The sequence below is a fragment of the Morone saxatilis genome, unplaced genomic scaffold, assembly GCF_004916995.1.
Source record: "Morone saxatilis isolate NCDOM2014 unplaced genomic scaffold, NCSU_SB_2.0 Contig1, whole genome shotgun sequence".
NCBI lineage: Eukaryota > Metazoa > Chordata > Actinopteri > Moronidae > Morone > Morone saxatilis.
The window spans coordinates 7,602,731-7,613,544 of NW_023339651.1; the positions used below are offsets into that span (position 1 = coordinate 7,602,731).

At 42.1% G+C, this 10,814-nt stretch overlaps 3 protein-coding genes across 3 annotated transcripts in view; 1 reads left to right on the top strand and 2 right to left on the bottom strand.

The window, feature by feature from the left end:
• Positions 1–3,277, bottom strand: part of acadsb (acyl-CoA dehydrogenase short/branched chain) — a 5,176-nt gene extending 1,899 nt beyond the window's left edge. Inside the window, exons 1-9 of the mRNA XM_035663122.1 lie at positions 3,159–3,277; positions 2,655–2,817; positions 2,466–2,566; positions 2,181–2,387; positions 1,811–1,981; positions 1,535–1,660; positions 1,355–1,447; positions 1,160–1,249; positions 913–1,050 (exon numbers count right to left, since the gene is read on the bottom strand). Coding sequence (XP_035519015.1) covers positions 913–1,050; positions 1,160–1,249; positions 1,355–1,447; positions 1,535–1,660; positions 1,811–1,981; positions 2,181–2,387; positions 2,466–2,566; positions 2,655–2,817; positions 3,159–3,191 — 1,122 coding nt within the window. The 5' untranslated portion in view covers positions 3,192–3,277. The remainder of the gene's footprint in view (positions 1–912; positions 1,051–1,159; positions 1,250–1,354; positions 1,448–1,534; positions 1,661–1,810; positions 1,982–2,180; positions 2,388–2,465; positions 2,567–2,654; positions 2,818–3,158) is intronic.
• Positions 3,278–3,567: 290 nt separating this feature from the next.
• Positions 3,568–7,441, top strand: LOC118329149 (zinc finger protein Pegasus-like). The gene is made up of 4 exons (XM_035663134.1): positions 3,568–3,655; positions 3,950–4,104; positions 4,191–4,379; positions 5,214–7,441. Exons 2-4 carry the CDS (start codon positions 3,969–3,971, stop codon positions 6,143–6,145), a joined length of 1,257 nt encoding a protein of 418 aa, XP_035519027.1. The 5' UTR covers positions 3,568–3,655; positions 3,950–3,968; the 3' UTR covers positions 6,146–7,441.
• On the bottom strand, positions 7,424–9,886 carry LOC118329158 (L-seryl-tRNA(Sec) kinase). The gene is made up of 6 exons (XM_035663147.1): positions 9,558–9,886; positions 8,711–8,966; positions 8,139–8,340; positions 7,955–8,030; positions 7,764–7,857; positions 7,424–7,666 (listed from the first exon to the last, which is right to left on the bottom strand). The coding sequence occupies exons 1-6, from the start codon at positions 9,774–9,776 to the stop codon at positions 7,449–7,451; spliced, it is 1,065 nt and encodes a 354-aa protein (XP_035519040.1). The 5' UTR covers positions 9,777–9,886; the 3' UTR covers positions 7,424–7,448.
• Positions 9,887–10,814: the final 928 nt, after the last annotated feature.

Sequence of the window (10,814 nt, forward strand, 5' to 3'; positions counted from 1 at the left end):
ACTATCTATTGAACAAGTAGAGCACCTCATATGGGACACAGTTTGCTGTAAAAACAACAGGGAAAAGGGTTCAGAGTAGCAGAGCAGAGTTTTTTGACAACACAGATGAGTCCTAGTTAAGAGGAAAATCTGGAGTTTTGTGTTTTTCTTTATTTTTTTATCCCTTTTTGGCAAAGAAGAATGCCCAAAACTCCCCCTTCACTTTGTGAGCATGGCTGTTTATGCTGCATTCAAGGGATAAGGGAATATTTGCTGGAACATGTTTGTAGTGACAGAGCATTCAAACTCATCTGAGTTCATAACCACCATGATTAGTGTTACTGCAAGTGATAAGTTAATTAAAGTCCTCCTAAAAAATGTTTTTTCTTCTGCAGTGTGCTTTTTCAATGCTGTCTGTGCAGAGTTTGACACTGGGATGATTTCACAGTCATCTGCTGAAAGTGCAAAGTTTCTCTGTGCTCACTGAAAATCTGATATTAAGGGGCGGGGCCTATGAGCATGATTTGTAACACCTGTCCATCCTGCCACCAGTGCACATACACTGAGAAAGGACTTGACAGGAGACATCTTGGACTCAGTAGGAAAATGTAATACATTTTATTTATAGGTCCTGGAATTTTTAATAAGGTATTATGGAATAGATGCCCTTTTAAGGATTTTATACTTCATATACATCAGACACAAATTATTGTTCCAAGCAGATTATTTGTATATGTTTGGTCTGTTAAAAGAAGGATCTTTAAGTACTATTAGAAGGAGATAAATCCTTAAAAATACATACAATGGCTCTATAAAAACATTAATCAGATAACCATAATGATCAAATATATTCTAGAAACACACACACAAAGAGTCCAAACCCCTTTAGCAAAACCTTGTATTGAACTGTAGTCATCGAGTGAGGAAGCTCACCTCTGCGCAGAAGTATTTAGCCATGCAGGCCTCCTTAATAAAAGGTCTCCCGGCTTCCTTCAGACGAGCGGCGTTGTATGTCAGCAGACGAGCAGCCTCAATCTGTGTTGCTACGTGCGCTATTTGGTGCTGCATACCCTGGAATACAAAGCATAACCATAACAACATCATTGAACACACCGGCCTCCACAATAATGTCAATAATCACAAACATGTCATCTAAAGGGAATGGATTTCGGATCTTCACCTGGAAGTCAAAGATACGTTTTCCAAACTGCACCCTCTGTCTGGTGTAAGGAATAGTGTTGTCAAAGCAACCCTGCGCCAGCCCAAGCATCTGAAACACACACAAAGTTAGCACATGCAACATGTCCATTTTACATGTTCTAATACTGAATAAAGCACGTTTAGCTTGTTTTAAAGAATTTAAATGAAAGTCTACCTGAGCAGCAATTCCAATCCTGCCCTCGTTCAACATTCCGATGGCATACTTGTACCCATGACCGATCTGTCCCAAAATGTTCTTCTCTGGTACCTACGACGGAGAGCACAAAGTTAGTAAAAGCCACTGTATGTGGTTGTTTCACATTGGTCCGGTACAGTACGAGGCGTTTGGTGGCACCTTGACATTGTCGAAGTTGAGCGGGCAGGTGGAAGATGCACGCAGACCGAGCTTGTTCTCCTTCTTGCAAATCTCCAGCCCCTCCGTGTCCCGGTCCACGATGAAGCAGGTGATGCCTCTGTAGCCCTGTCAATCAAAAGTCACATTGTGTTTACAGTACAGAGGCACACATTTCCTCAAAAGGATGTTACCCTCTGTTGCACACCATGTTCATTGTGACGTAAGATGATACGGTTAGGTGTTTTTACATTAAAGTCACAGTTACAATTCACTCACAGCCGATGGGTCCACATTGGCCATCACCAGGAAAACACCTGCATGCTCCGCGTTGCTGATCCACATCTTGGATCCGTTGATTATGTAATAGTCTTTATGTTTTTCAGCACGCGTCTTCAGAGCAAAAGCATCGCTCCCTGCTTCTGCTTCAGAGAGGCAGAAGCTTCCAATCTGTGTGACATGATACAGGCATATAGTAAATACAGTGCACAATATATCTTACGTCGTCGGCCATTTAACAGCATCTTTCTGTCATAGCTGTCTTCGTCTTTCACTTCCAATGAGGAGCACGTGATTGGATCTGTGCCACAGTAGCCATGTAGTCTTTTATCACACTGGGAGACAGAATGTCAAATGTCAAATGGCTCACCATGTCGGTTGACAGTCGGCTGAGGTACCGCTCTTTCTGAGCTGGCGTACCCAGTTTAACAAACAGCGTGTTGATCAGTGTGGTCTTGATGTCACAGAGCACGGCCACAGAGGGGTCCACCTTCGCCAGCTCCTCGATGACCAGAATGGAGGAGAAGAATGTGGAGCCAGTGCCGCCGTACTCTGGGTCAATCTCTACGCCCATGAGCTGCAAAACAAATTCAACATCAGATTCACTGGATAGAAAGGAAAGACTGGAAATGACACAACTAAATGAATCACATACACCCTGCTCGAAGAGAGATTTGATCACTTCCTCATCCATGGCCGAATTCTCATCCATCTTCGACACAAACGGAGCAATGCGCTCTTGTGCATACTTTTTCACTGTCAAACAACAAGACAGATGTTTAGTGGTTTGAGGAATTCCTACATCCAGCTGTCAGCAGCTGTAGGACACATCTTACCAGCTCACCTGCTTCCCTCATCATGTTCTCCTCCTCTGAATATGTCTGGAGGGGAGGAAAGGATCCCATCCCAGCTGCCTGGTCTGAAGCCTGGTCTGGGACAGGTCTGTTGGACATGCTCCTCCATCCAGCCTGGCATGCACCCCATGGTCGAGAGATCTGTCTGCAAGACTGAAAAGCAGGAGGACAGACAACCGTGGGAATCTGCGTGTCTGGGTAAATACACAGTTTGAAAAAGAGTGCTCGACAGTCATATGGCTAGAATTCACCATGAATGATAAGTTAATGAATTACACGTGTCTTTTAGTCACCAGCTCCAGTGCGTTTACTTCCAGCCGAGTTTGTGCTTTCAGGCTGGCGTTAGCCGTCTGTTAGCTAGTCATGTCACTACAGCGAGAGGCAGCCGGGTTACGTAATTCAAGGATACATGATTTATACGGAGTACCGTGTATGTAAATCAGTGCAGACACCCAGCAAATATAAATGACTGGGAGCATAATGTTCGGACTCACCTTTGAGAGAATCCTGACCAACGGGGCAGCCATGATTTGTTACAAAATGTTTACATGTGATGCTGCTTTCAGGTGCCCCTTGTCAGAGTCAGACAGGCGAGTTTTTAGTTTTTTTTTGTTGTATTAGCCACTGACATGTATAAGGTATTAGCGTTAATGATACAATTGCGTAAGCGCAAAGCAAATTGAAGCTGCCCGGCATGCCGCTCTTTATCAGTAAGTTTAAACAAAAAGAAACGTATTAAGACATTTTATTGTGAACTGCATTTTTGTGTATACTTACAGATTAAGCCATATTTTTAATTACACGAAAAGGAAGAACTATTGCTTTTTGTTATAAGATAGAGAAAATCAGACAATAATACCACTCATTACTTAAAACCACTACTTTTGTGAAATTAAGAGCTCTTTTTCCCGACCGTCACCGAAGGCAACAGTTGCGTTTGCGGGGGACACGGAACACAGACGCATCAGGAAAAACCGAAAGCGTTCACCTGGTAACAATTCTAGCCGAATAATTTATCCCCAGAGCCCAATTTTCACACTTCTCTCTGCTTAACGACATTGTTACTCAAACGCTGAATAGGAGGATATGAACTGAGTTTAGGATGGTGTTTGGTAGTCGGTGTTAAGGCTCGAGCAAGCTAGGCAACGTTAGCATTGCTGTTTGTAGCTACGAGCTAACCTTTAAGATGTTTTATATGCATTTACGTCAGCTACTGTAGGTCATCAGCAGTCACATGTGAAAACAGAGTTGTCACACTGACCTGTCTTCTCTGGCTCTCTTTTAGGCTCAGTACAAAGAGCAACATGGAAGAGATAAAGACCGAACCTGTGGATTTTGTGAGGGAATTTCAAGAATACCTGACACAGCAAACCCAGCATGTCAACATGATCTCGGGCTCTGTTTGCGGAGAAAAGGAGTCAGGGGAGCCGTTTCAAGCCGGTGGGAAAGGGAGTACAATAAACTATACAGTAATACATCTTTTATAACAGAATAACATCTTAAAGTCGTTGTGCGTTTGGTTGTAGTTGTCCCCAGGAGTGAGCAGAATGGTCTGGACCCTCCGTCGGTGGAGGTGAGCCTGTCAATGGAGGATGGCTCAGATGTACAGATGGAAGGCCTGGAGAGGACCTGCGATGGAAAGTACAAGTGCAGCTACTGCAGCTATGCCAACAAGGGCATGGCTCGTTTAATAGAGCACATCCGCATCCACACAGGTCAGTATTTCCACTGAATCCATTCACTAATGCAACAGCAAGTATGGAAAAACTTTGAAAACAGTGCAGGTAATCCAAACATAACAATACCTGTTGTATAGTATGTGTTATATACAAGGAAGGGCAAAAGGAAACATTTATAAACTACACAATTTCCACTACTATGTTATAACTGTATCATATATATCATCATCCAGTAATTTCCCCCTGGGATTATTAAAGTATTTCTGATTCTGATCCACATGTCGCTTTTCTCACATAAGGTGTAGACAGTGCTGTTAAGACCCCCATTTGCAGATCCCAGAGTCTTATCAAATGCAAAATCCTGTCCAAATCTGAGACTGCTTTAAGAGAATACATGACAGTGTTTTGGAAATACCTTTTATAGGTTACACATATTTTTAAAAGCAAGACTGAACGCTGGTGTGCGGTTAATGAATTCCCAAAAAAGCCAGCTATCCTGCTTTTAATGTTTCATCACAAGTGTAAATTGTTTGTTAGTATTATCATGTCATACAATGTATCCTATGATATTACATTGTTAATCATAGCAAGCAGGTGTCTAATTAACAATACAAAGTAATTAGTAAGTCACATATTATGTCAGAATGACTTAAAACTCTTGAGAATGTCTGCTGACATAGATTTACTAATAACCTACATTAACTAGATAATTAAGGCTAAAATATTGGAAGATCTTCTTGCTTTCCCTTTTTGTCTATATCATCTCACCCCATTTTTTATAACCCTTTATGCATTACGCATACGACATTGTACTTAAAGCCTCACCACTGTTTATAAATGCAAGTATTCCCTCTCCTGATTGTCACCCAGGAGAAAAGCCCCACCGCTGTCAGCTGTGCCCGTTTGCTTCAGCGTACGAGCGCCACTTGGAAGCCCACATGCGCTCGCACACGGGAGAGAAGCCGTACAAGTGTGACCTCTGCGCCTTCTGCTGTAGCGACCGCAGCAACCTGTCACACCACCGCCGCCGCCGCCACAAACTTCTGCCGACGAGAGTCACCCGCTCTCCTTTCACCAACAAGAGGATGTTGAGCTCCCTGCAGAAGAGGACAGGTTCACTGGGCTACAGCAGGCGACTGCTCATCAACTTCAACCCTTCCTCTGTGGGATTGCCAAAGTCAGATTATCTGAATGACTTGTCACACAAGATCCACCACCATTTGAACAGCAGTGAGTACAAGAACCTTCCCAAGGTGGATGAGAACGACAGTCGTAACAGAGGTGCTAATGGTTTGACTTTTAATAATCCGCTGGATCAGCTGTCTACACTTGCTGGCCAGTTGGCCGAGCTTCACCCGGAGTCTCAGACTCCTGCAACCCCGGACAGGGAGTCCTTAACAGACGAGAAGCCCATCCTCATAAGACAGGTCTCTAGTGAACACGTTGCGATGTGTTCAAACGGAGTGCAGACTTCACCGGCTAAAAGAGAATCTCCCCCCTCAGGTCCTGGGAGTTGCAGTCCTGTTCCCGGCCTCGGCTTTGAGAACAGCGTGAACGCTCTCGCTGCGAGTGTTAGCAACAGCCAGCCGAGCACACCCACCCCTGCCCTGAACACACCGGACCAACAGCTCTTGCATAAATGCCAGCATTGTGATATTGACTTTCTGGATAATATCCTCTACACCATCCATATGGGCTGCCATGGCTACGAACATCCGTTCCAGTGCAACATCTGTGGTCACATGTGCGTGGACAGATATGACTTTGCATGCCATTTTGCCCGTGGACAACATAAAAAGTGATTCCTTGCAACATAGAGGCATATGGAGTCTTAGATCCTGGTGTTTTCAGTATAATGCTTGGGGGGGGACACTGATTTACATTTTATATTTTTTCATGTACAGTTTACTATTCTTTTTTTATTTTATACTCACTAACTGCACTATATTCCATATTAGGTTTAGATCGATACATACAAAGGGTGGACAAAACAACGTCTTGCAATATAACAGCTCTGCAGTAAAAACGCAAAGTGAAGCTCACAAAGTGTCTTTTCAGATCGTCCTGCATTCAGTATTAGTTAGGACAGGAGTTCCCAAACTTTCTTATGTCAAGGACCAATACAGTAGATACACATTAAACCATGGACCCCCAATTTGACATGCTTTTGTCCCCTCTGATTGCCTTTATTTTTAAGTTTGAAGATAATTAAATATTGGCATTAGTTTGGCATATTATGGAGATTTTTGGGATTGGCCATGTCTTATTGCTTTGCAGTGAGTCAGCAGTCTTTCACTCAGCTCCTATAGGAAACCACCATTACCAGAGCACCGGTATTCAAACATGAGCTTCACCAGTTCAGTATTCATTGTGGGGCTGCTAAACTGTACTTTTTTCCACCATCTGTATATCGCTTGTTAGTCTACACCAAAGTTTCTATCTCAGTTAAATCAGCTGGACACATTTCGATGTGAGAAACTGAAGTGGACTGTTTAAAACATGTTTGTGTCCAGACAGACTCATTATAATCCTGCTCACTTTTCTGATATTCATACCTCACTCCACAGACTCTAGGTGTCAACCAAATCAGTGAGTAATATTTTAGATAGGTTTGAATATTGTTTTTCCATCTTTTTTGTTACTCATTTATACTAATGAAATGTTTTTCTACAATATTTATAAACTGTCTTACTTACTTACAAGTACTTTTGTGATATTGTACATGCCATTTTTTATAGCACAAAATCTATTATTCTTTAGCTCTTTCTTATTTGTATGGTAGGATGTTGAGACACTGTAAAATTCCCTGTGACTCTAAGATGTAATTTTTCTTTGAATTAGTTTGGTGATGATGTGATTATCTAATTATGGAGAAAAAGTAAGCAAGCAGAGATCATGTAGATGACCGCTGGTGTCTATCACTGTACCTTCAATTTAAATACATTTTGGGGATTTTGGCTTTTAAAAATAATATTTGTGAGGGTTTATAATTACAGGATTAAAATGATAGGATAGGTATGCATTATCTGTGTTTTGCTTAGTGTCACGATGGTCCACAAATTGAAGAGGACACGATTAAATTTGCCTTTGAAAATTCAGAAAAGATCATTTATTTTCATTGATGATTCTCAACAGGATGCCTTTTCTTTCATGATCAAAAATGTCCACCGCTCTTTTCACCACGCGTTCTACATCAATGTCCTCTTCTTGAGTGAAAGACGCTCCCTGAAGCATCTGTCTCCGCAGGTTGTGAAGAAATGCTGCTTTGGATTCGTTCAGCTGAGCGGCCAAAGACCTCATGTGCTCAGGGGGTACTTGATTTTCTAAAGTTAAGGTGACAAAAGGATCATTATGTTGGGCTGTAAAATACAAAGTGAGTACAACGTCAAATGTGTCACATTAACGAAGCCTACGACTGACCTCTGGCAGTCTTCATGGCTTCAGAGATAAGGCGTCGACAGGCCTGGTCAGCCTGGTGAACCACACTCGTGGCACATTTCAGGCGGTCAGCCTCCTGCAACAGTATCAGACCACAACACGGATAAATTCTCCACTCACTGCATGTTTAAAATCCACTATTAACAGATTTGATGGGAGCTACGCTGACACACCGTTTGTTCAGTGTTGTCCACATGTGGGATCAGCGGGTTGCTCAGTGCAGAGGAGATCAACTCCATCACCCTCTGGCTGAGGGGAAGCCATACAAGAAGAGAAACAGACGGAGGCAACAAATGAAAACCTGACGTGTGAACTTCAGTAATAAGTGTTGATTACTAGTTTATTCTGCTGTCTTACATGTCACATTTGGACAGATTGTCTTTAGTGTTGAGTGAAATGCTGTTTGTCTCCCATGGGTTCTTCTGTGGATTTGGAGGCTCCAAACGCTTCACCATCTCCAGTATCACCTCAGTGGGAATGGGTTCAGACCTGCTCTGGTTTCTGCTGATGCAGGACTCCAGATTACACTCCAGATACACCTGGCAGAAACCCAGCGAATCTAAAGAAAAATTAATTCAATTCAAGGAACACAATTTAAAAAGCATACTAGTGGTTTTGTGTGTTTTCTTCAGCATACTAAAACAAATTAACTTGCAGAATCTTATCCTAATCACATCATTGTTAACATTTGTGTTCTTTGTGTTGCAAAACTATAGTTTTAAAATATTCACTGGTGCATTCAGGTGCTTGCAGTAGGCTCCAATCTTCCCAGATTTAATAGTTTGATTCTTTTGAGGTATGAGATCAATATAAAATATACAACATTTGTACTTAATGGGTTAAACTGTGCAAATGTACCAGTATGGAACATTAGTATATCAACAGTCAAGTTAGTGGACTATGCTGTAGACAGAAAACCCAGTGCTCACACTTTCTTGCAAGTTGGTACACTTCATATCTCATGCTTGGATAGTAGAAGTTGTCATCCAGTAGAAAGAGAAGTGGTTCCCGCTCAGCCTGAGAGCGGTCCAAAGCTTCAGGCTGCAGTAGAGCTCGAATGCACTGTTCCCATGCAGCCCTGTCGATTTGACAGCTGCTCGGCAGCTCCGTTAAAACTTGAGGTTTCTCCAAGAACTGCTCAATGCACCGCAAAACTGCTTGTCTGTGTAACTTCCATTCAGTGTGCTAGACAGGGGGAAAAAGTTATCCAATTAATAAAACATTTCTTAAGCTCCTAAAGCCCAAGCTCACATATTCAGATTGCTTGTTTTGTCTGACCAATAGCCAAAACCCCAAAGGTATCCCATTAAATATCATAGAAAACTAAGGAAATAATAAATAATCATATATAAGAAGCTGGACCCAGTGATGTTTTTGGGAGGAATTTTTAAAATTTAACCTTTTAAAATCTTTTAACTTACATGATTAATCGATAAACCAAATTAATTGTTTTCAGCTCTATACTTACTGTACTTTTCCCCTCTCCTTAAATAATCCTAACATAACATTCTCACAATACAATTATTGATACTCTTCATAGTACAACTCCCAATGTTATTAACGTTGTATTGGTAGTTCCCAATTTAATATAACTAAATGGGGTAAGTGCACTTAAAATCATTTACTTTTTTATTTAATTTATTGGGCTATTCCATGATTTTTGGATATAGTGTCATCAGATGGCACTTTTTGGGGTTGTCACTATAGAGACCATATGACCAATTTAAATCCTGAACTCCCAGTAAAAATCAGCCGATTTAGCTCAACTGTCTTTACCATTTCTTGCAGTTTGACACCGTCCTCCACCACTCTGGTCTGAAAAGCATCCTCGGGGATCAGGTCATCATACGGCACCACACCGGCTCTCCATCCGTGCTGCGCAGCGGTGCTCAACACCTTGCGGGCCAGCGTGGACTTCCCAGCAGCAGGTAACCCGCAGAGGACACACAGACAGGCCGGGGCCCGACGGACAGCTCCGGCTTCCTCCGCTGCCATGCGCTACCAGAGAGCCGCTGTATAACTCAGATTTTTACATGGTGTTGTATCCATGGAGGGTTGCAGGCTGCAGGTGACAGCTAACTTCCGCATCATGCCGCGTAGAAATCAAACATGTGACTTCCGGCTACAATCCTATCAAAATAAAAGCCATAAGAAGCAATGCAAGGCAGGGTAGATGCACAGAAGAGGTGGCAAAATGTCTGCCACCTCTTCTCTGGTCACCAGAGGCCATTTGTTGCTCAGGTCTCTAATATACTAGACTGAGGCTCTGTGAGCTAAATAAATTAGCAGATTATGGTAGTCCAGAGACAGTTTTACATGTGTTTTTAAAATAAATTGTAGGGTTTGTTTCATACTCAACCTGGGGGCCAGAACCCATCAAGACCTCCAAGGAAAAAAACTGATGGGTTAACTGATCGGAAAGGGGTCTCAGGCCAAAAGGGTTTGGAACCACTGATTGAAGGACTATCATACCTTGGGGTTTGTGAATTTTCTCTATGGCCAAGAGCATAAATATTGGTTAAAGTCCTTTGTTCTTTGTACTAGGAGAGCAGTCACACACCAAGCACCCATAATAGACCTCTTTCACAGCAGCCATTTTGACATGAAATAGTAGGCTGAACACCTGCCACCAATGATACTAATTAAGGTTCCGTTCCATTTAGTGTAGCAGAGACTTTCCAGTGAGCCAACATGCACAAAAGCAGCATCCTAACTCTCTTTAACCTGAATGGAACGGGCAAAGAAGTAAGGAAAAAGGAGAATTTCACATCAGGGGCATTTCCTTAATTCTTGTATGTCTATTTCTGACAACTACATAGGCCCAGTTTGTACCTCTCATGTAAAATAATTGTATGAGTGACACAAACTAGAGCGAACACTGACAGTACAGACGTGTTGCTACAGTACCAAGAAACTCACACTGTAATCAAAAAAGTGTCAAATCCATTGCCTGATACATATTTTTATTACAATTCATGAAATTAAAATTCACAAAATATTTTAAATACTTTCAAAATTATACAGAATAGCATA